Raw genomic sequence first — 24,224 nt, 5'->3', positions numbered from 1 at the left:
GTGTTTAACAACAGCAGGAGCTTTATTCTGGAGGGCTTCACTCTGCACTTTGACTCGGCTGTCTCCCACCCAAAATGGCCACTGATATCACGTCAAGTGACAGTCCACCGGATATTCCAAATCCACAACAAAAACTCTGTCCCTAAGTCTTTCAGTCTGAGGCACTGACCCTGGAAGGCCTGGGGATTGGGATAGACGTCCTTCCAGGCACAAGCTTCATCGAGCAAAGAGAAGCCCATGGAATTGGGAGAAAAGGTAACCCAGACAGGGCTGGCCATTATCTGTACTGAGAAGCAGCAGAACTTGGAAATGGGTTGGAAGTAGCGTGGGTGCAGACAGGGAGTGACAACCCCCACTCAGTATTTGTCGACAATGATCGCTAAAGTGCTGTGGGGTACAAAGTGACAGCAGGTCACCCATTGGCATATGGCAGAGCCCAGGGTAACATCAAGCCAGGAGATCAGAACTGGGCTGACAGCTCCACATTCTCAAGCACTTCTTCCCCGTGGTTCGGACCTACAGGCAGAGCTCAATGCTCCTTGCACCTCATGAGAAGTGGAGGGGACTGAGGGAGAGGCCCGATCCCTGAGTGAGTCAGGCTGGCAGCTTTAGAATGCTCCAGCAAGGGGAACAGCGGGAATAACTTCCTTTCAGGTTTCTCAGGAACAGGCAGTCCTGAATGCTGGGGCCAGCTCTGAGCCAGCAGGGAATGCTGAGTAAGATATGTTGAGAGTGGCACACTTCCTGGTCAGGGAGGAAACCTTGTTCCCACATCGGGGTCAGGCTGAAGAGCACAGAATGCTAACTTACCTTGAGGATGGAGACATAGGGTGAGCCATCGGGGCCGAGCCTGCTGCCATTCACCTCAGCGTGTTTCAGCCACTGGATGTGCGGCTGCGGGTCACTGTACACTTTGCAGACAAACTCCACATCACTGCCCACAGTCACGCTCTTGTTGGCGGGCAGGCCAGCCTGCAGAATTGGCCGGTGGGGAGAACGTTCTGAAAGAGACAAAAACACCAAGCAAGTGACAACACCGCTCAGTCAGCAGTTAACTCGTCAAAACACTTTCAGCTTTGGACTCAATGATCTCGAGTAGGGAGGGGCTTGACCATCTCTCGGTCCTCTGTGGCACCTTCCATTAGCGGCATTAGGGTACACCATGCATTTGGGTTCATCTGAGCTCCACACACAGGCTGGAGCTGGTCAAACCCACAACACTCAGACAGTTCGGTGCATTGAGTCGGTGCAAGACGGCATGTTTCGCACAGAACTAACACTTTGTTCATTCAGGCCATTTTGGTGGTGATTTGGAGGGGAACGCATTAACAGTATTGCTCCAAACTGGGAAAAGCAAGTGGGAGAATCCCAAGATTCCTGTCCCTGGGGTGCAGTGGTGAAAGCAGCTCAGTCCCAAGCTGCATGCCTATCTCCTGGGATGAACAGAATGAGGTTCAAGTCCCAATCCGGCTGGAATCACAAGTGCCTTTCTCACAGGCAGAGGGTACAAACGGCAGTGGCCAAAACAGACACTCCAAAACCGAACACCATCTGACCAGAGGAAGGTAAGGCAATCTGTTCCCCAGCTCCTCAGCACTAACTTGGAGCAGTTTTAAAAACATCACTAGCCACCAACGTATGGAAATTCCTCAATTCAATTCTCTAGTTACCTGATGCTGTTAGCAAGTCATACATTCAAACAAATTCAGTCTGAAAGAAATCTCTCTCATTCATTGCAACCGAGACTAATACCAGTGTCAAGTTTTCATGTGCTGAATTTATTCAGGACTAAATGAACGCTCTTTGTAGTCTTGATTATTTTTTAATTAATTGGAAATTCTTTGTCCACGTTTAGGTTGAAGCACGATTATTCACTATAACTCTTTAGTTCATAAACATGGCACTGATCATTTAACTCATCCTTCCTGACAGGCTGCAAACAAAGTCCTGATTCACTGTGCTTGCAAGCGTGGAGTCAAAACAGTTTAAACATGGTATTCTTTGCAGATGCCTTCCCAATCTGAGCAGGGTCTCCAAACAACACATCCTGCCTGGTTACCATCCTGTTCTCCAGCTGCAACAAACTTCTCCTGTGACAACAGCTGTGGCTCCAAGGATAACATCCTGATCTCCGGGTCAGAAGCCCAGGAGTTCAAACACACCAGCTCCACAGCCTAGACCAACACTCACACTGCCGTCTTGATGGAGTGCCGCACTGTCACAGGAGCTCCCTTTCAGGTCACGTCAGAATCTGGGGCTCGGTGCATCTACTCATTTGGTTACCCTCAGAGAAAGGCTTTTCACCTTTCGGATCTGGGCTGATCATTTCTTCTCATCCCAATTTCCAGCACTGGCCCCGTACACTTGTGTACTACAACATTTCAAGGGACCATCAAAATACTTGTTCAATGTCTTAAGGGTTCCTGCCTCTCCCACCCTTTTCAGACAATGAATTGTCGTTATTCACAACTGTCTGGTGAATCCCCTCTAAACCTCAGCTTAAAACTGAGCCCTCTAATTATTGACCCCTCCACTAAGGTAAAATGTTTCTCTCTGTCTGTGCCCCTCACAACATTGTACAACTCAGTCAGGTCCCCACTAAGTGTCTCTGATCTGAGACAAACAATGCCAGCCTTTCCCATCTCTCTTCAAAGGTGAACCAGTCCAGCCCAGGTTATATCCTCTGCACCTTCTCTGGACCAATAACATACTTCCTGGAGTGTGATGACCACAACTACACACAGTACTAAAGCTGTGGTCTATGGAATATTAGATACAGCTCCAGTGTTACCTCCTTGCTCTTGTGTTCACGATGAAAGCTCCCAGGATATGATTGGAGGATGGGTCGAGTCATCATCCTGGATAACATTTACTTGAAAATTCCACATCACAAACACACACAGACTGGTTCCTCCAACATGTACCGTTGTGGCAGCTTGCTGTGTGTAAATTGGTTGCCCTGCTTCCTATATTATAGTCTCTTGTTCAAAATGTCTGCTGGCTGCAATGTGTTAACTCGGTTTCACTCTCTCTCAGCAGATGCTGCGGTGTTTCTCTGTGTTTACCAACCCCTCCCCAACCCAAGCGAGACTCCTTCCCGCACCAGAGTGCCTGACCGGTACCAAACTCAGCTGTAGTTTTGAAAGGGGGGGGGGAGAGAGAGTCAGAGTCATACAGCACAGAAACAGAGCTTCTTCCAATCAGTCCGTGCCAAACATAATCAAAGACTAACAACTCCTCACTGCCTGCTCCTGGCCCTTCCCATTCATGTACTTCTCCAAATGTCACACACTGGGACAGAAAGGGAGAGACAGGACAACAGGAATAGGACAGCAAGCCCTTACATAACATCAAGACAGTAGGAGAGAGAGAATACATGACGAGGAAGTGTGGGAAACTGAGAGTGTGAGATACAGAGGGTCAAGGAGTGACATCATGTGAGTAAAAGGGAAAAAGCTGAGAGAGAGATCAAGGCGAGGAAGCTTGGTTTGAGGTGGACACAAGTCCAGGCTGTGTTTAAGGCCCACAGATGGGGTGTGAACAAAGCAGGCTCTCTCAATCCCAGCTCCCATTTCACAATCTGCTTCTCAAACCCACATCTGTGGATGTTTCAGAGACAGCTACCAGCGCAGCCCCACACTAGGAGGGCTTTGGGGACTGCTTCATCTGTGGCCCTCAGTACAAAGATGCGAAAGGACTGAGCAGTTTTGTTTGACCTGATCCTTGGTGTGTTTCTGCCAGTGTCCAGTCAGACTCTGCCCTGCTTGGAAGGGCTCCCATGTCCCATTGGAAATACTCGAGAGCTGAGTGTTCCTGTACTTGGCAATGTATGTGCTTGTGACATCCGCCTTCAATTACACTGGCTGGCTTTTGAAGTGGCTCATATCCCTTTCCCTTCTGGTCCTCACAGGCTCCAACAGTTTCCTGTCCCTGCTGCTGTGGGGCCAGCGCACAGGGAGTTTGACAGAGCAGGCTGGCAGGCAGGCAGTACTGTGTTTTGCTGCTGCACAGTTTCACCAGAGCTATGTTCCAGAGAATCTCAGTGTTAACCGGCTCCCGCCCTCTCTTCAGGTCCTTTACAAGAAAAGCCAGCGGTGGTAGCTTGGGAATCCAGGAGCTGCTCCACATAATATTCCCTTTCTGGCTGTTTCGCACCAGGCTGCAGGGCACTTCAGCTGTTAGTGAGCGTCAGTCTGACATTCCAGACTATCAAAGACCACCTCCACCCCCACTCCCACTCCTCTACTCCTGGGACCACTCTCCCCTCACGCCCCCCCCCCCCCCCCCCCCACGCCCCCCAACGCTGTATTGAGCTAAGACTGCTGCAGAGCTTTCCGAATCCCACTCCCCAACACACTGGCCTTATCTTCCCGAGTTCCTCTACTCAATGCTGTGCCTGATGGGAGACCCTCTCAGGGGGCAAAGCAGCTGCTGCCCAAGCCCCCGCTTCACTGTTTCTGAACAGCCCGAGTCTCTCTCTCTCTCTCACACACACACACACACACACACACACGCTGAATCGGCTGAGGCTGCTTTCCCTGGAGCGCTGGAGGCTGAAGGGTGACCTTCTACGTACAAATATCTCAGCAAGGGGCCCAACAATCACTTCCCACAGAGTTCTCGGGTACACCTGATCAGGTCCTGGGGATTTATCCACCTTTAACCCTTGCAAGACATCCAGCACTTCCTCATCTGTAATCTGGACATTTTGCAAGATGTCACCATCTATTTCCCTACAGTCTATATCTTCCATATCCTTTTCCACAGTAAATACTGATGCAAAATACTCCTTTAGTATCTCCCCCATTATCTGTGGCTCCACACAAAGGCCACCTTGCTGATGTTTGAGGGGCCCTATTCTCTCCCAGTTACCCTTTTGTCCTTAATATATTTGTAAAAACTCTCTGGATTCTCCTTAATTCTATTTGCCAAAGATATCTCATGTCCCCTTTTTGCCCTCCTGGTTTCCCTCTTAAGTATACTCCTACTTCCTTTATACTCTTCTAAGGATTCATTCGATCGATCCTGTCTATACCTGACATATGCTTCCTTCTTTTTCTTAAACAAAACCTAAATTTCTTTCGTCATCCAGCATTCCCTATACCTACCAGCTTCCCGTTCACCCTGACAGGAATATACTTTCTCTGGATTCTCATAATCTAATTTCTGAAGGCTTCCCATTTTCCAGCCGTCCCTTTACCTGCGAACATCTGCCCCAAATCAGCTTTTGAAAGTTCTTGCCTAATACCGTCAAAATTGGCCTTTCTCCAATTTAGAACTTCAACTTTTCGATCTGGTCTATCCTTTTCCATCATTATTTTAAATCTAATGCAATTATGGTTGCTGGCCCCAAAATGCTCCCCCACTGACACCTCAGTCACCTGCCCTGCCTTATTTCCCAAGAGTAGGTCAAGTTTTGTATCTTCTCTAGTAGGTACATTCACAAACTGAATCAGAAAATTGTCTTGTACACATTTAAGAAATTTGTTTACATCTAAACCTTTAACAATCTGGAACGTTCAAATCCCCTACCATAACCACCCCATTATTCTTACAGAGAACAGATCTTGCAAAGTTGTTTTTCAATTTCCCACTGACTATTAGGAGGTCTATAATACAACTCAGGGGAAACCCATGCAGACACGGGGAGAATGAGCAGATTCTACACAGACAGTTGCCCGAGGCTGGAATCGAACCCAGGTCGCTGGTGCTGTAAGGCAGCAGTGCTAACCACTGAGCCACCGTGCCACCCCCAAAGACCACACTATTATTCTAAGACAGCATGGAACAGGGAGATGGGAGAACAAGGTGGGCAGAAAACCAGGGGACAATTTTTCTGACTGGCCAGGCAAACACTCAAGAACCTCATGGTCTCTTCCTGAGCACTCGGCTGCTTCCACCCATTCCCAATCCCAACATCCTCGTGCTCTCCTCACTGTCTCACCTCCACTTCCTTCCTGATTCGATCAGGGCAGCTTCAGCATTAGGACACAGACGCTTTCCAAAGGAATTGCTAAGTGACGGGATTCCCAAACAGGAGTAAATTACAGCCAGCCTGTCTTCTGCTGAAAGTGAGCCAGTGGTCAGTACAAAGTCGGGCCCAATTAGAACGGGGGGCAGTAATGGGAGTCTGTACCTCTATAAACATAGCCAGTTCCGGAGCCAGAGCTGGAGAATTTATTGCTGTTGTTTGTGGGTGCTTGTTGGGAGGGAGCAGAACGGTTTTCCTCCCTTGGCCCGATATGGAGAGTTGTGTGTTAGAGGAGCAGCAGCGGTGATAGAGAGAGTATTGGCCACTGCACAGCTCTCATCACACAGAGCAAGAGAAGGGGGGCGGAATAAAACCTGCATTTGCATGGCACCTGACAGCAATATTGATATTCACATTGGTTGAGAGATAGATATGGTGGCTGAGACACGAGGAGCACCTTCAGCACATTACCACGGGACCTTCTGTATTTTGTTCAGAGAGGGGTTCGGGATCCTCAGTTCCATGTTTCATCAGCAGGATCGCCCTTTCCAGACGGTACAGCACTGCATTTGGTGGCGACAGCTCTGATGTGGGACTTCAGCTGACAGCCCTGACATTCTGAGGTGGGAATCAGGGAGAGCAGACATTTCACTGTGTATTGTGTTCGCCCCTGAGCCTTTGTGAGTGGGCTTGGGCAATGACACAAGGAGGGAGGGAAAACCACAACAGGGAGTGGGGCTGGACAGACAACGTCTGATTATCCCTCAGAAAGCACTCGAGAAACAAGAGATCATCTGACAGCCGCACTGGGCAAGTGCAATTCTCTGACAGGCCTGTACTTTCCAGTGTTGCACTTACACTGAATGTCAGCTCCAGGTGTGAGCTCTCTCCCTGTGGGTTCTGTTCTAGCTGTCAGTGTTTGCAATACTCCAGCAGCGCTTGCTCTCTGCTGACTGGCTTTGGAGTGAGATGGAAGAACAGTTTGGCAAAACAGGGTTACCCACTGGCACTGAGCTGGCAGTGAGGGAAATGGCACAGGAGAGAGAGAGAGAGAGAGAGACAGAGAGTTGATGCAAAACACGTCCCAGGGTAATCACAAAGGTAAAAGCTAGAGTGAGACTGTAACTTGATACCGAGCCAATAAACCCCACAGCTGCCTGCGGGAGTTAGGAGCAGGATTTAAGGCGAAAATAAATCAAGTCAGACTGTAAGGAAGATAACAAGGAGAGGGTTCCCAGCTCCTCAGGGTGGCGGGGTCACACTGAACAGCAGGTTCACATTCAGTCCCTAGGGAAGTGCTGTACTCGGGAAGGGTGCTCAGTTCTCACTCAGCCCTGATCGAGGCACGGCATACTACAGCCGGAGACCCTGAGGCCCTTCCCCCTTCCCCACCCAGACCCTGACAAAGCTGCAGCCTGGAGCAGTGCAGGCCATTCAGCCCATCAATCCCTCCCCCACCCCACCCCCGAGTAAGTCTTCATTTTTACCACTGGGCTAACAACTGTCAAGCAGCATGATGCTCAAAGTCGTACAGACACACAACGCAGCACAGCAGGAGGCCATTCTGCCTGTCTAATCCATGCTGGCCCTTTCAAAGATCTGTCCACACAGCGCCAGTCCCCTGAAAAGGATTCCTTTTGGTGATGAACCCAAATGTTTCTCTGGACAGCAGGCTGCTTCCCACTGCCCTGTCTGTTGGGAGAGACACAGTGTCCCATCTAACAACCCCCCCCCTGTTCCCTTTACTAGTTGTCTCAATGTGAACATCACACTGTCTGGCTGTCTCCACGATGGGGAAGGGGGCTCTCTGTGCTGTAGCTCTCGTCCTGACCCCGCCAAGTCCCACATTGTGACGGCGCCATTTGCTGACTGGATCCCAGGCCCTGGATGGGCCAGTGTCACTGCCTCATCGATCCGTGATTCCGAATTGCTGGAATTACAGCTCCATACTCTGTATCTCACTCAGTTCAGCCAGACAATACAATCAGTCCCCACATCAACACTGACAGGCTAAGACCCAGAGGTGGCTGGCAATCTCACAGTGACCACTGCGAGGTCCTGTACAGTTTTAATGAGGCATGGCCCAGGGAGGCTGAGAGGAAGAGGAGGAAAGATGGGAGATACCGACAGTGCCCCCTCACTGACCCTGGGAGATACCCACAGTGTCCCCTCACTGACCCTGGGAGATACCCACAGTGCCCCCTCACTGACCCCGAGAGATACCCACAGTGCCCCCTCACTGACCCCAGGACATACCCACAGCGCCCCCTCACTGACCCCCGGACATACCCACAGCGCCCCCTCACTGACCCCAGGACATACCCACAGTGCCCCCTCACTCACCCCAGGAGATACCCACAGTGCCCCCTCACTGACCCTGGGAGATACCCACAGTGTCCCCTCACTGACTCTGGGAGATACTCACAGCGCCCTCATACTGACTCCGGGATATACCCAGAGTGCCCCCTCACTGACACCGGGATATACCCACAGTGTCCCCTCACTGACTCTGGGAGATACCCACAGCGCCCTCTCACTGACCCCGGGAGATACCCACAGTGCCCCCTCACTGACTCCGGGAAATACCCACAGTGCCCCCTCACTGACCCCGGGAGATACCCACAGTGACCCCTCACTGACCCCGGGAGGTACACACAGCGCCCTCTCACTGACCCCGGGCGATACCCACAGCGCCCTCTCACTGACCCCGGGAGATACCCACAGTGCCCCCTCACTGACCTTGGGACATACCCACAGTGTCCCCTCACTGACCCCGGGAGATACCCACAGTGCCCCCTCACTGACCCTGGGAGATACCCACAGTGACCCCTCACTGACCCTGGGAGATGTGCAGCAGTAGGCACGGTCTGGTGCACCTTTTATAGTCTGAGAAACTCCAGAGGACCACAGCCGTTGGAAGCGATGGAAGGCAGATTGTGATGGAGATACTGCAGTCATTCTGTGAGAACACGGATTATGGTTTTCCCAGAATAAACCACAGTCTAAGGCTCTTACCGACAACATCCAGTTGGTAGGTGTGGTTGATGCTGCCATACTTGTTTGTGACCACACAGGTATAATTGGCCTTGTCTGAGGGAACCACTCCTTCCATGATCAGACTCCAATGCTGCGATCGGATCTTTAGGACAAGAGCACAGAACATCAATTAAAATAGCAAAGGTTTCCACTGACCACCAGATCTCCCCAAGCAATCATCAACTTGTGAAGGCAATCCCTGTCACAATGATGGCCAGTCTGCCCACTGCCAACTCCCAGAAAGCAGGTCAGAACAGCCAAGCCATCTGTCTGGGTCAGGGGTAACTACTGGCCACAACACCAACTCCACCTCACAAAAGCTGCATGGGATCTTGGACACATCTCTGAGCGGGCACAGCCGGGGTCATGGTTAGGATTAGGGTCTGACACTGCATGAGAAAAACAGCACTTTCTCTGCACAGACCTCTGTGCTGGGAACTACGCTGAAACCGGGAACTGGGAATTGAATGCCCAATCCTCTGAACCAGATCCAACAGGGTTACCCACTGAACCACAGCAGACAAGTGCTGGTGGGCTGGTCACTCCCAATGAGGGAGAGAGGGAAACCAGAATAGGGAGTGGGGCTCCAATTATCTCTCTGAAGTCACTTGAAAAACAAAAATCAACTGATGACTGCTCTTAACAATTCCAACTCCTCCCCACAGGGCCACTGGGAAAGGGACTTGAGGGCCAGGGTTCAATCCCCACCTCAGCTTCACACATCGAGGAACACAATCATGAACTGAAGCCAAATTGAAGGGGTTTACCTGTAAGGCAGGTGAGAGGACAGTTGCAAGGCTTGACCCTGACTGCATCTGATTGGTCCCCAACAAACTCCTCATCCCAGGAGCACACTGCCTCAGACACAGACCAGTTGTTGTCTCTCTCAAGCCAATAACACAACACAAACGCTTCCCAAGTCTAGCTCCCGAATCCAGTGTGGAGCTTTGCTCTGGCTCCATCGCTGACAGCATCCAAGGGAAAAGGGAGTGCAGATGGGCTGATGCTGAAACTGAATGGCGGCCCATTGTGAAGGGGCTGAATGGCCTCCTGCTGTCCCACTGGTTGAGTAAGAAACTGCCCACTTAGCTTCAGGGTGTCCTCAGAAACCCAGAGACGGAGGCTTTCGGAACAGCAGGATTTGGCCTGAAAGGAAGGTGAGCAAGCCAGGGCTGAGAGGGTTCACAGAGACCTCCAGCCTGTTCTCGCTGAGGTGGACCTTATACAGATACAAGTGTTTGGCTGTGTAATCCCACAGAGAGCCCACCAGGGAGAGAGTGGCTACACAGAGCTGGGAAATCTCCGGCCTTTCATGTACAACTCTTGAACAGCTACGGGGCAGAACCCACTTCAGGAAGGACAGTCGAATCGATCCCAGCTGACAGGCTCAAACCCAACAGAAACACCAACTCATCCCGAAGACACACGGTCATGTCAACCTGGCACAGATTGCAGGGATCGCAGTACTCGGCAATGTGAACCACCTTAGCCTGGCATAGAGGGACTTCCATCTCTCTCTCTCTCTCCTTCAGGCTGTACACAGAGAATCAGCAACAAGACCAGGCTGCTATTTCACACTGACACACTGGGCAGGGTCAAATCCAGCTCACAACACCATTGCCCAAAGCGCAAACTCGTCCCCAACAAGAGCCTCTGGAAGGGGACGTGTGGGTCAAAGCTGAGGGAAGCCTCACCAGTTATGGACTGAGCAAGTCAGTGCCTCAGACTAGCTCTCGCAATGGAGCTGAACAGACATGCAGCTCAGAACAGGACCTGCTGTGTTCCAGTGATTTCACAGTCAGGTTACCTAGCACAACAGGCCATTCATCCCCAAGGATCCATGCTGGCCCAACAATGTCATTCCGACAGGGATCAAACCCTGGAGCTCTGTGCAGCCAGGGTTAAGGAGAGGGTCTGAAACATCAGTGGGTCAAGCTGCCAGAGGAACACACACTGTGGGGGTCAGGGCTCGCAATCTAGTTCCATCTTCAACTGTCCATGTTCCCAACAATCCTTCACATTTCTGCAGAGAACAACTTCCAAACACATGAACACCTGAAGGAGGTGGTTATTTCAACAAGTGTCATGACTGAAAAAACACTGATTTCAGCCAAGTTAATCCTGCATTTTCCCAAATTTCGGAATCCACCCTGCCCAATCAGACCATTCGGCCCAAGGTTGGTGGTGCCTGTGTTTCTACTCCAGCCACCCCTCCAGCACTGCTTTCCACACGCTCTCCCTGTCTCAGCCAACACTGGAAGGTCAGAAAGTTATTGGGAACAGAGACTGAAATGGGTCATTTCTAATAAAGCGCGTGACTTCAGCTAACTGACTGGCCAGACTCCAATGGGATTCATGGACAGAACAGCCATCCTGCTGAGTTTCTGACAGGCTCCTGGGAGGATCTGATCCACAGCCCTGTAGTTGAACTTGGTCTGCCCTCTCTTGTCCCTGCGACAGATTGTGCCAAGCAGGCTAAGATAAAAGGTAGGGAGGAGGGACTTGGGGGAGGGGCGTTGGAAATGCGATAGGTGGAAGGAGTTTAAGGTGAGGGTGATAGGCCAGAGAGGGGGTGGGGGCGGAGAGGTCAGGAAGAAGATTGCAGGTCAAGAAGGCGGTGCTGAGTCCGAGGGTTGGGACTGAGACAAGGTGGGGGGGGAGGGGAAATGAGGAAGCTGGAGAAATCTGAGTTCATCCCTTGTGGTTGGAGGGTTCCTAGGCAGAAGGTGAGGTGCTCTTCCTCCAGCCGTCGTGTTGCTATGGTCTGGCGATGGAGGAGTTCAAGGACCTGCATGTCCTTGGCGGAGTGGGAGGGGGAGTTGAAGTGTTGAGCCACGGGGTGGTTGGGTTGGTTGGTCCGGGTGTCCCAGAGGTGTTCTCTGAAACGTTCCGCAAGTAGGCGGCCTGTCTCCCCAATATAGAGGGGGCCACATCGGGTGCAGCGGATGCAGCAAATGATTTGTGTGGAGGTGCAGGACCGCCACAAATTCACCGGCAGTAATGGATGTGTGGCCTTGCTACATTCTGCAGCAGTGTAAAGCAAGCTGCAATTATGCCTTCTGCTGGGTAGTGGCAACTCTAACTCTAATCCATCCCTTATTGCCCTGGTGGGCAGCACGGTGGCTCAGTGGTTAGCACTGCTGTCTCACAGCGCCAGGGACCTCAGTTCGATTCCAGCTTCAGCTGTCTGGGTGGAGTTTGCACATTCTCCCCGTGTCTGTGTGGGTTTCCTCCCACAATCCAGAGATGTGCAGGTCAGGCGGATTGGGAAATGTGGGTCTCATCACCACTCTCCAAATGTCTGGTGTGGCAGCTTTGCGTGGTCAGGTTCAAACATTTCTGAATCTCTCGGGGTGGGGGGGCGGGCAGCATCATGGGGATCAGAGGCATAATGAAGACACCCAGCCTCTCTGGGTATGTTTCTGAACAGATTGAGACCAAGTCTGTGCAGTGTGTTCACCAACACATCTCCCCAGTGTCTGCTCGCAAACTCCTGTTGAGTTCAAACACCAGACCGTAATGCCGTGCACTAAGTCACCAAGTTGATGGGAATGCATTCTATTAGACTGAAACAAAGCAAGGTATTTCATGAAAAGGGAATGTTTTTGAAGGAAGCTGAGCCTGTGCTGCAGGCACTGACACCTAATGCACACTCCTTGGCAGTGACTCTGTCTCCAACAGCTCACTTGCCTGCTTTCACCGGACTGGGACTTGAGATTTCATGACTGTATCCTCAGGCCTTTCAGCTTACAGGATCTCAGGTTGCAGCCTGGCTGCCTAGATCGACAGATTGGGTCCCCTCCCTGTTTTTGGAATCTCCTCCAGCTCCACTACCCTCCAGATATCACTAACTAACTAACTAACTAACTGGAGGCTCAGGCAAAAAAACTTCCCTGTCCTGGGCTCTTCAAAGCAGCTGCTGCTGGCATCCAAATATAGTTCCTAAAGAACAGTACGGCACAGAACAGGCCCTTCAGCCCTCCATATCGTGCTGACCTTTTCTCTTACTCTTAAGATCAGACTAACGTACACACCCTTCATTGTACTATCTTCCATGTACCTTTCTAAGAGTCGCTTTAATGTCCTTAATGTATCTAACTCGACTACCACTGTGGCAGTGCATTCTACACACCCACCACTCTTTGTAAAGAACCTACCTCTGACATCTCCCCAAAACCTTCCTCCAATCACCTTAAAATAGTGCCCCCTTGTGTTAGCCATTTCTGCCCTGGGAGATGGCTAACCACTCTATCTATGCCTCTCATCATCTTGTACACCTCTATTAAGGCACCTCCCATCCTAGCTCCCTTAACCTTTTGTCATTAGACATGCCCTCCAGTCCAGGCAGCATCCTGGTAAATCTCCTCAGCACCCTCGAAACTAGCACATCCTTCCCATCATGAGGTGACCAGAACTGAACACAATATTTCAAGTGTGTTCTAAGCTCACGGCTCTTAAATTCAATCCCTGCTAATGAAAGCCAACATACCATACACCTTCTTAACAACCCGACCAACTTGGGTGGCAACTTTGAGGGATCTATGGACATGGACCCCAAAGATCTCTCTGTTCCTCCACACTACCAAGAATCCTGCCTTTAACCCTGTATTCTGCATTCAAATACCACCTTCCAAAGTGAATCACTTCACACTTTTCCAGGTTGAACTCCATCTGCCACTTCTCAGTCCAGCTCTGCATCCTGTCAATGTCCTGTCCTGTCCTTGATGGAGAGGAATCTGCCATCCTTACTATGCCTCAGCTCCACGTAACTCCATCCCCACAGCATTGAGACCCCTGTTCATGGGTAATGAGGGATGGGAATCCCACGTTGGCCATGGCAGCGACACCCACATTCCATAGAAAATGCCCACAGCCTTGTCCCTCTCCAACTCTGGCCACGCCCTTCCCAGTTTCCAGTGACCAAAGGGATGCTCAGCCTCTGTGAATGTCCAGCAGCCGGGTGTATTTCAGGCTCAGATTGACAGGTTTGTGGGAAGGGGCAGAGAGGGAAGTGGTGTGAGGTGGGTGATGCAGACACCATCTCCCTGAAGTGCTACCCAGGCTCATTGTGAAAGCTAACCGCCCCCGCCCCCAACCCCAACTCAGGGTGCATCCTGGCTCCTGGGCAACAGGCCAATGATCTCACCTTGAAACCACCAATGCGGTGGTCTTGTTTGAAGTCTTTGCCATTCTTTAACCAGTACAGGACTGGCAGGGGGTTCCCACCGGCGGGACATCTGAACTTCACTGTCTTCATGGCCGGCACCGCGTGAAGTCGCTTCTCCATCTTTTCCGGCTGTGACCAGTACGGCGCTCCTGTGGACAACAAAGAGACGTGTTATTGGAACCCAAGGCACCATGGGCCAGGCATGTCAAGCTGCTGACTGGATACAGGTCCCACCTTGACGATGGGGATTGTACACAAGCTGCAATTCTCAGTTCAACCATAATGTACCGAAACCCCTGCAATCTTTTACCTTGGTGGCAGGTGTTGGTGGGTGGGTGGGTGGGGGAGGTTATGGTACTGTCTGTTTCACTCCTGAGCTTTAGCTCTGCAGTTATTTGCTGTGAACCAGCTCTTCATAGTCGGAACATACCATCCAGGAGCAGGAGTGAGCAATCCAGTTCCCCCATTCAACACCATCATGGCAGATCTCAACCTCAACCTCATGATAAACAGGCCAATGCTGCTCCTCCCCAGCAGGAGGCACTACTGCACCTTCCTCTGCCATGCTGAACCACCTCACAAGGCTAGTCCAACTGGGTCAAAACATGGCTTCCTGCCTGTCCTCATCAGCAACTCTCCTGATATTCCTGGGTTCATTCTCCGTCGCTTTCCCCTGGCTGATCAGCAACAGCAGCTTCACAACGTGGCTGTCAGGCTCTGAAATCCATGGCTCTCCCCTCCCCTTCAGTCACTACTTCAACCGGAGATTCGGGATGTCGCTCTCGGTGGGTCTGCCCTCAGGCCTCCTACCGTTGCCTCGATGGAGTCCGGCCAGAGCTGAAAATCTCCGGAAACTTCTTCCAGGGGCCCAGTGGAGAGGTCAGCTGGGGACAGTGGGTGGGGTCACAAGCAAATTGCTGTTCAGGTATGTACGGCGTGTGAGGACGACACGTATTGCGGACTGCGATTGGCTGACTGGGTGGTGGGAGAACACCCAAGCAGCAGCACCCGTTGTTGACACATGACATTCCTGGCGCTACATGAATGCAGCTTACCTGTTTGAATGCTTGTGCACAGCAGAGGTTCTGCTGCTGATATCAGTCACTCCCTTGGCCTACAGCCTTGCAATGTGTTTCCACAGATGCTGCTCTCCTTCAGTGGAGGATCCCATGTTGCCCTAATCTTCCCAAGCAGCAGTCAGTCAGCCAGCCAGCCAGAGGATTAACCCTGCAGCTTGCTGACAATCGCGAGTGTAAGTGATAGCTGACTCTGCAGGCTTCCTACACGGCCCTGACTGATCCCTTCAGTTCGACACCTCCATTCAAGCTGCTCCAAGTGACACTCAAAGCCAGCAGCTCATGCCTGCAGCTGCCACACCCAGCCAGTCGGGACAGAAAGGGCCGTTCCCGGACAATAATGCTGGCGGCTTACACCATCCGAGTCTTTTCCTTCACATCGGAGGGTCACTGAGCCCTGCCTGTGCTTCCCAATGTACTCCTGCTGTAAGAGTGGCGATGCATTAAGAGCTGGGTGTACTCATGAGCCAAGGACTGACTGGCACAGCACAGCACAACAGAGGTACCTCAGCTACGGATGGGTCAGTCGGTAGCACTAACTGCAGCCTTGGAAAACAAACCTGTGCAACATTTTCACATCAACCGAATCCACTCCAGTTCATGTTCCTGACCAACAACAAGGTAAACTTGGAGTCTGGCCTTTGTCTCCCTCCAAGTACACCTCAGCCAAGGCCCCAGCGCCAGGATACCACTGCCATTTGGTCATTGCTATTGGGAGGACTGCACTCAGAACATCAGGCCATTCACAACCACCTCGCTCACTCCCCTGCTATCCCAAACTCCAACTGGATTCACGGCTGCAAGCTGTTCCCAATGAGAAGTTGGGAGTCCCTGTCCAGGGTTTCCTTCCTGGTGGCCAGGCACTTTGGGCTGGATATTCCCAGGGAGTTCCAGACTCATCGGGAATTACACCCACTGGGAACAGCCACGTCAGAATCCAGCAGAGGCTGCTGCTTCTCACCCAGTAGAGCCGCCCCAGTTCTTTGAGTCCAACCTCATAAAAGAGAAAGGTCCGGCATTTATATAGCACCTCTGCCTCCCTCAGCACGTCCCCGAGAGCTGTGCAGTCAGTTTGTATGCAGCCAGCTCCCAGGGGCAGCTCTGACCACCAACAGCAGAAAGGGCATTGTTTATTGAAAGCCCAGTTGTTGCCCAGGAACCCTGCAGCTCGCTCCCTCAGTCAGGTTTGCTGTGAGATCCTGCAAGCGGACAGACAGGGGATTGGGATCAAGCCTGGCCCTGGTACATGCTGATCCGGGCACGGGGAGCATCCCCAAACCATGAGCAGCCCGCCACAAGGCTGACCCTGCGTGGTCAGCTCCCAGAATCCCAGGGTCAAGATCAGGACACGGTCAGGAAGAAGGTGGGAATCCAGCTCTTGTACAACATGGGAAGCAGTTCCTGCAGAAGGGAGTTCACTTGTTTTGAAACCGTAAGCAGCAGGTTTCTGATCCCCTTTTAACACACCTGTACAAGAGTTCAGTCCCATTGTCTGACAGTGACATCCATCCCGGAAATCACACACTTCAGAATGGGCTGACATTAACAACCATAGACGAGGAGATTAATCGAGGGAGCCAGAGGCACACTCAGAGATCGAGTTGCCAATAACACTGGATGAGTTTTCACTCCAATTTAATCACCCAATGTACTCAATCACTGTGACAGCAGGGAAAGCAGGAAATAGGTCACCCCAGATCAGCTCTCAGCTCAGCTCTAGCCTCAGCTCAGCTCTAGCCTGCAAAACCAGCCACATTTCATATTTCCTGCTGTCACAGGTTTTGTGGTTGTGCCTCGTGTTTGTGATTGAGATTGCTGCCTGTTTCAGATGGGGAATGGGTACAGGGCAGAGAGGGGTGTGCTACTCAGTGACTAGGGAATGGAGAGCGAGCACCATAAACTCCATCATTCAACCCAAACCCACCAACAGTGGGAGCTGGGGCCAGTGGAAACAGGACACTAACAAACAGACAGGGACTCTGTGTATCCTACCCATGGACACACTCCCACCTAGAAGGCCCTGCATGTTAGAAACACACTGTACATCCTACCATGAACAGGGCATCGGTCTCATTCACCGAGAAAGGCAACAGGGGAGACAGGAAGGGGGCAGGTGAGGGTGGGAAAGGAGGGAGAGAGAGGGGAGGAAAGGAACAGGGGGAGTGAGAGAGGGGAGCAGAGCATGGGGTGGAGAAGGAGGGAGAGAGCAACAGTGGGGTGGAGGGAAAGAGGTACAGAGAGGGTGAGGGAAGGAGGCAAAGCTGGAGGGAGGAAGAGCAGGTTCTTTTTGATACAATTTATTATTGCCACATGTACCTAGGTACAGTGAAAAGTTTTGTATGCAGTACAGGCAGATGGTACTATACAAAGTGAATAAGGAGTAATAAAACAGAGCAAGGAAAACTATGTCAAGGCTGCAGAGATGTGCAAAGAACTAGGTCACCATGAAATTTTAAGTTTGAGAGGTCCATTCATCAGTCTAATAACACTGGGGAAGAAGCTGTACTTGAACCTGTTGGTCTGTCTGTTTCAGCTTTTGGATCTTCTGCTTGATGGAAGAGATTATAACTGGAGTGGGAGCAAGTGGGAAGCAATCCGACCAGGAGAGAGGGAGAGTGGGAGGGATACAGGGAGGGACAACAGCAAGGTGGGAACAAGGCCAGACACACGAGGGAAGTGGGACAACAGGAGGAGGTTCCATCTCTGGCCAGGAGCTGTTATGAAGGGCTTTGGCCCGAAACGTGGATTTTCCTGCTCCTCAGATGCTGCCTGACCTGCTGCGCTTTTCCAGCACCACTCTGATCCTGACCCCAGGAACTGTCACGGTGACCTTGAGGTTGTTGCAAGCTTCAAATGGCTCAATCATCTTTTCAGATTCCCCCAAAGCCTCGAGTAAAACAGGGATAATCACATCCAGGAAATCCATGTAAGAATCTGACGCATCCTCACACTCAGGGTTTTCAACATTCCCTTCCAAACTTTCTCACCTTCACCACCCCAGTGTCATCAGGAAAGGCTTCTCAAGTCAGTTCTTGTTTTGGAAAGGTCTCGCTTACCCTACAAGAAGCAGTTACCCCAGCAACCCCAGAGCGAGTGAGTAGTTTGGTGTTGATAATGGACACTGTTCAACTCACTGGTTCAGTTGTATCCTGGGAGGAACCTCCCGCTCAGGTACAACACTAAACACCTCACATCCCACTGGATCTACCCTCTGAGAGTTAGCACCAGCCAAATGCTAAACCCTGGAAAATCTCAGCAGCTCTGGCAGCATCTCTAAGGAGAGAAAAGAACTGACGTTTCAAATCTACCAACCCTTTATCAAAGCTTGATAAAGGGTCAGTTAGACTCGAAACATCAGCTCTTTTCTCTCCTTACAGATGCTGCCAGAGCTGCTGAGATTTTCCAGCATTTTCACTTTTGGTTTCAGATTCCAGCATCCGCAGTAATTTGCTTTTATTAAATGCTAAACCCTGGTGGACCCACTCTCAGCTTGGTTCAGGCAAGCGCCAAGGCTGCAGGTAGTGCCAGTGCTTCACTCATGGTGGTCAGAGGTGCTGCCTCTCACCTCAGATGCCCACCTCAGATTGGCGGCCCCTCACAGCTGGCTGGCACTGAACTTCCACCCAGGACTCACAGGCTACTGTCACTAAGGGGGACAGCTGCTCATTCCCCTCTGCTTGTGTGAGCGTGTGGCGGGGATGCCCTCCAGGTTGTTTCCCCACTGGGTGAGGATGGGAAATGCAGCTTCATCCCCAGCTGCTAGGTTTCTCTCAGTTGCATGTGGAAGAGCTGGTGCCTTTAAGGTGAACAGAATACTCATCAGCACAACTCTGCTGTGTTGTCAGTGAACTGCTGTCAAAGGCAAACTCTCCAACACACCTCCTGGACCGACAAGTGGTGGGCACACACTGAGATCCCACATCAAGTGGCCAACACTAGGCAGTCATCATGCCAGGACCTTCACCATCACCTCAGAAACAGCCGAGGAGAAGGTGTTCGTCAATACCTGACAGCTCAGCTGGCCTTCCAGCCACTCTGTACTCACGTGCTTCCTTCCTGCTTTTAGCCGTTTCCTCAGAATCGTTCTCTTCATCGTGGTCAGCATCGTGTACCTCGTCATCCTCATCCTCATCTTCATCGTCGTCATCATCGTCATCCACTGAGAACACAGCATCTAGACCAGGGAGTGATTCTGTTAGTTACCGCAGTGTTTCCACAAACACGATCCTCATGACAACCACACAGCTGCAACGCCCCAGTATCACCATGTCCTCACAGATGGACAGTGTTCCTTAGCAACTGGAGTCAACCCCCCCGCACCCACTCCCAGGAGAAGCTCTCTCACTCCCCTCCCCTCTCACACCCAGACCAGGCAACTAACCAATCCAGGAGAGAACAGAAAGATCACTAACAGCTTGTCCTGAGATAACACCTTGCCCACAGCGCATTCTCAGCCTGGACAGCACATGATTCTGAAAGCTGTCAGTTGGCTGGCAGTTTGGAGGAGTTTGTGAGATGTTGAAGGAGGAGAGGGAGCGGGAGAGATTTCCAGAGCTTCGCATGATCGCAGTTGCCCCTGGCAGGTGGTGAAAATGGGGATAAATACAGGAGGAGGAGTGCAGAGATCTGACAGCAATGTGGGGGTGCTCACAGAGATAAGGAGGGACATGTGTGAGAGTTGTTCTGTCCCGGCTCCCTTGAAGAAGGGTGTTGTAAACTTGGTGCTGATGTGTCTACTCCATGGAAAGCAGACTAAATAGCAATGGGGTTTTTTTTCCTCAGTTCTACAAAAGGAGGGTGAGTGGGTGGAGTCACACTCCCACAGGCCCAGGGCTTTAGTTCTGCTTTCAGTTGTTGAAGTTGGGAATTTGAGACTGAAGCAGCAAGATACCACTCTCTCTCTGCTGCTGCTGTAGCTGCTGTAAACAGCTCTAGCTCTGTCCTTGGTGCAAGATTCATACTGTCAGTGTCCCTTCTCCTCGGTAACAGGCCAGGGAAATCTGCTTTGCTGAATTTGCCTCAGCCAAGGGTGTGTTTAGGGGATGTTGCTCTTTTGGAACAGTTGATGGGTAGCAGTTAAATAATATATTATTTCGATGGGGATGTTGCTCTATTGGAACCATTAACGGCTATTAATTAAATAATATTTTATTTTGTTTAGTATTTTGATAGAGTTAAAGGTATGTCAGTTCTTTCAGTTTTGTTTGCATTTTATTCGTGGTGTGAGAATAAAATGTGTTGCTGGAAGCGCTAGGAGTTTGACCAATCGAATCACATCTGTAATGCAGTGTCTTCCACTCAGCTTTAACTGAGGTGCTAGTTAGGGTCGAGACTGTCTCCTTGATCTGTTTTGAGGGGATTCGGTCTGGTCCATAAACACCAGACTATGGATGACGTCTGGGACCCACTGTATGATACAGGGCTGAGATATGGATAGGCCTGACATGGACGGCTGGTCAGGATGGTGACGGAGCAGTCACATCTCATGGGGACAGATAGTGAAAGCCACCTTTGGAAGGGGTAGTGAAGCCCACCCAGCAACGTTCAGGTTATGGATGAGGCCTACCACGTACCAGAGACATTGACAGCAAAGCGTGAAGTCTCACTGCCAGACGGCCCGCCAGTGACACACGTGTAGAGACCCGAATCCTCTCGCACTGAGCTGGTGATCTGCAGGAATTCGGCTGTGATGCGGGTCCGGTTATTGGTGGGCAGCTGGACCCCATCCTTGGTCCAATCAATGCTCTGCACATCCTCCCTCAGGCGACAGCGCAGCTCCAGGGTCTGGCCTGGGTGGGCCGGGTACTTCTCCACGTCCAGCCTCTGTTTCAGGGAGTCTGCAAAAGGTAGGAACAGCTGACTGCGTCAGGCACACCGCACAGAGCTCACACCTAACCAGCACACCAGGCTCCAAGGAAACACACTGCTGGCAAGCTCCTCGCACACTCCGAGAGAGTGAGGAACGGGCACCGCCAACTGCAACTGACTGGTCAATCTCTGAGACCTCACAAACTCCTGTCAAATACTGAGGCCAGAAATACCGAGCGTGGGACCAGCCCTGATGTTCAGCACCAAAAGAACATGGCCGCCTTACAGAACAGCTTGGATTCTATGCTACAATCTATGGCCATTGAATGGCCTGAGCCAAGAGCCACCAAAGGCATGATGGGAAAAATGGCCTCCTTCTGTGCTGCATCCTTAACATCCTCTGACCTAGTGTCAGTGAAGAGAACCTTCATGTCAGCCTCAAGGTACCTCCGTCCCAGCCTCACACTGGAGACCAACAGTGCTGGGACTATAGTACTTCTGGTACAGGGGGAGATGGCAGTGCTGTGGTCCCTCACTGTAAACCAGTCACCCATTGGCCCAAGTTAACTTTCTGTGGAGATGTGCCCTAACCTCATCAGAGCAACTGGTGGCATTTCAATCCAACTGAGCAATCTGCCATAGAAACCTCGCCTCGGTCATGGTAGCCATGAACGATCACCCTGAACTGAATTAGATCACATCCCGATCAGCCACCATCTTACTGACCAGCACAGCGATCAAAAGGGCCGAATGACCTTCGCCTGCCGTGAATCACCACGTTCCCCTGAAGGTTTCTACTCTGGGGGAGTAACTACTGAATATGACCAAATGCCTCCATACCACAGTCTGCTCCTACTCCCCCCATTTTGGGAACATCCAGTATATCCCCCTGCTTTCTCTTGCCCACTACTGGTCAGGAGAGGGTCTGGAGAAACAGCAGTGGTCTCAGCACAAAACTTCATAGAATCCTGAGGGTGGAAACAGGCCATTAGGCCTAAAATGCCCACACTGACCCTCCAAACAGTAACCCACCTACTCCCCTACCGTATTATTCTACATTTATCCCTGCCTAATGCACCTAACCTGCATATCCCTGAACACTACAGGCAATTTAGCATGGCCAATTCACCTGACCTGCACATCTTTGGACTGTGGGAGGAAACTGGAGCACCCAGAGGAAACCCACGCAGACACGGGGAGAATGTGCACACTCCATACAGACAGCCGCCCGAGGCTGGAGTTGAACCCAGGTCCGTGGCACCGTGAGGCAGCAGTGCTAACCACTGTGCCACCGTGCTACCCTTTCCCAACAATATTAATAACAGTCAGCACGATATGGCCATTTCTCTACTTCAAGGTAATGGATTGACATCAAGAGGAGCTTAGGGACGACAGGGCTTGGGGAGGGTCCCAGGTACAAGTGGGATATTCTCAAACTCGACAATTCTTTGCTGTTTTAGGTACAGCCCAGCTTGCCTGGTATGATTATTTCAGTGCTACTCTCAGGGCGGGGAGAGTCTCCGACAGCTAACAGAAGCTCGATCAGTGGGGACTGGCTCTGTGTTTGTTTGCCAGTTGTATGCCCACATCTCTTGGCCTCAGGATGCCAGCTGGGTGGGGAGGGCCCTGCTGAGTCACCTGCCTGTGGACTCCATCAATAACCGCCTGGGCTATGCTGCACATCAAGATCCCAAAAGCCAGGGCTGACCACACTGCCTGCTTTACCACCTCCAGATGATGTCTGACTAACTCAGACAGCGCAAGGCTGGAGAATTCCATACCTCAGGTCCCCATCTCATATGGCACCCCCACCAGTGCAGGATGCCCCCCAGCACCCAGTGCCACTGGGGCACAGGATGGACACGGAGGGTGGGCTAGGGCAGACTGCAAGGAGCTGCTGTGATGTCCTTCCACTCACACGGTCAGGAAACAGCATGTGGCTTTTAACACTGTGTTTCGCAGTGGGAGGTTGCTGGGCCCGAACCAGCTGCCGGGCTCCCAACAATGACAAGTCTGTGAAAGGCGCTACACGAATGCAGGTCTCTTTCTTTGACCAGGGACTGCGCTCCTTGGGATGAGATTCCGAGTTGCTGTGGATGGTTCCCCCATGCCATGAAGCCAGCCTGCCCAGGCTGCCAACAGTGATGTCTCTCTGGCTTGGCATTTCAAAGACTGGGTATACGACACTGCTCACTGTGTGCCCAGCTGGACTGAGGCAGGGACCACAGTATTGGAGACTGTCCCTGTGACGAGTTCCCTGGAAGGACTGTGCGAGACACCAGAACTGCACACGCAACACAACTTCGCAACCAACCATCCCTCCGATTGTGAGCAGGCCGTGGGCTGAACACACCCCCGGGCACAGCCTTTCCCCAATCCCAGCTGGAGTACAACCAGGAAAAGGTGGGGACCAAGATTCCCACGAGTTGGATCGTAGCCTAAGCCAGGCGACAGCAGCTCACTGAACCCTGCGGTGACAGGCTGGGTCAGCTCGGGGCTGGTCCGAAACGTTGACTCTCCTGCTCCTCGGATGCTGCCTGACCTGCTGTGCTTTTCCAGCGCCACACTCTATCTGCTCGGACTCTCCCACATCTGCAGCCCTCCCTTCCTCCCTGGATAGCTGCCCTGCGGTGCAGTGTGATGCCAACAGTGTGGCCTCGATTCCCACCATCCACTGAGGTCACTCTTCTCAGAACAACAACTCTCCCATGGGTCACCAGCCCCCCTGGCTTCACCTGGCCTTCCCTGTCGCTGGAATCTTCCCAAACACGTCTCACATCCTGTCGTCTCACGGTCCCAGGTTTTCATTGACCTGATCTTGGGGGGGGGCAGCTTGGTTTCAGGTGCTCAGCTATCATGCTCTGGAACATCCCCCCACCCCCACCCCCTCCCCTGCTCAACATCTCCTGACTTTCAAAGGCACTTGGGAAAGCCCATTTCCCGGGGACAGACTGGCACGCTTTGCTTGAGGATTTGAGGTGCTCGATGTATTTTACTGCACCGAATGCATGGCGTCAAGAAAAATCAAAGGTCCAGGTCCAACTCTAACCCTGGTCGGAGTGAGTCGGGCAGCTCAGCTTAAAATGGCTCTACCCAGCGATACGTATTGTCCTCCCAGCCCCTGTCAGGGCCGTGCCTGGTTGGAGTATCTTAATAGGATAGTCTT

At 51.7% G+C, this 24,224-nt stretch overlaps 1 protein-coding gene across 5 annotated transcripts in view; it reads right to left on the bottom strand.

Annotated features, from left to right (window-relative positions):
* Positions 1 to 24,224, bottom strand: part of LOC132836850 (fibroblast growth factor receptor 1-like) — a 141,384-nt gene that overhangs the window by 34,641 nt on the left and 82,519 nt on the right. For all 5 annotated transcript variants that reach the window (XM_060856382.1, XM_060856386.1, XM_060856383.1 and 2 more), the window contains exons 3-7: positions 20,824 to 21,087; positions 19,296 to 19,424; positions 14,154 to 14,323; positions 8,987 to 9,110; positions 811 to 1,001 (exon numbers count right to left, since the gene is read on the bottom strand). In XM_060856382.1, the coding sequence (XP_060712365.1) occupies positions 811 to 1,001; positions 8,987 to 9,110; positions 14,154 to 14,323; positions 19,296 to 19,424; positions 20,824 to 21,087 (878 nt within the window). The remainder of the gene's footprint in view (positions 1 to 810; positions 1,002 to 8,986; positions 9,111 to 14,153; positions 14,324 to 19,295; positions 19,425 to 20,823; positions 21,088 to 24,224) is intronic.

The sequence above is a fragment of the Hemiscyllium ocellatum genome, chromosome 48, assembly GCF_020745735.1.
Source record: "Hemiscyllium ocellatum isolate sHemOce1 chromosome 48, sHemOce1.pat.X.cur, whole genome shotgun sequence".
Classification (NCBI taxonomy): Eukaryota; Metazoa; Chordata; class Chondrichthyes; order Orectolobiformes; family Hemiscylliidae; genus Hemiscyllium; species Hemiscyllium ocellatum.
Note: the sequence above shows the minus strand (reverse complement) of the source record. Positions and strands in the feature narration are given on the sequence as shown.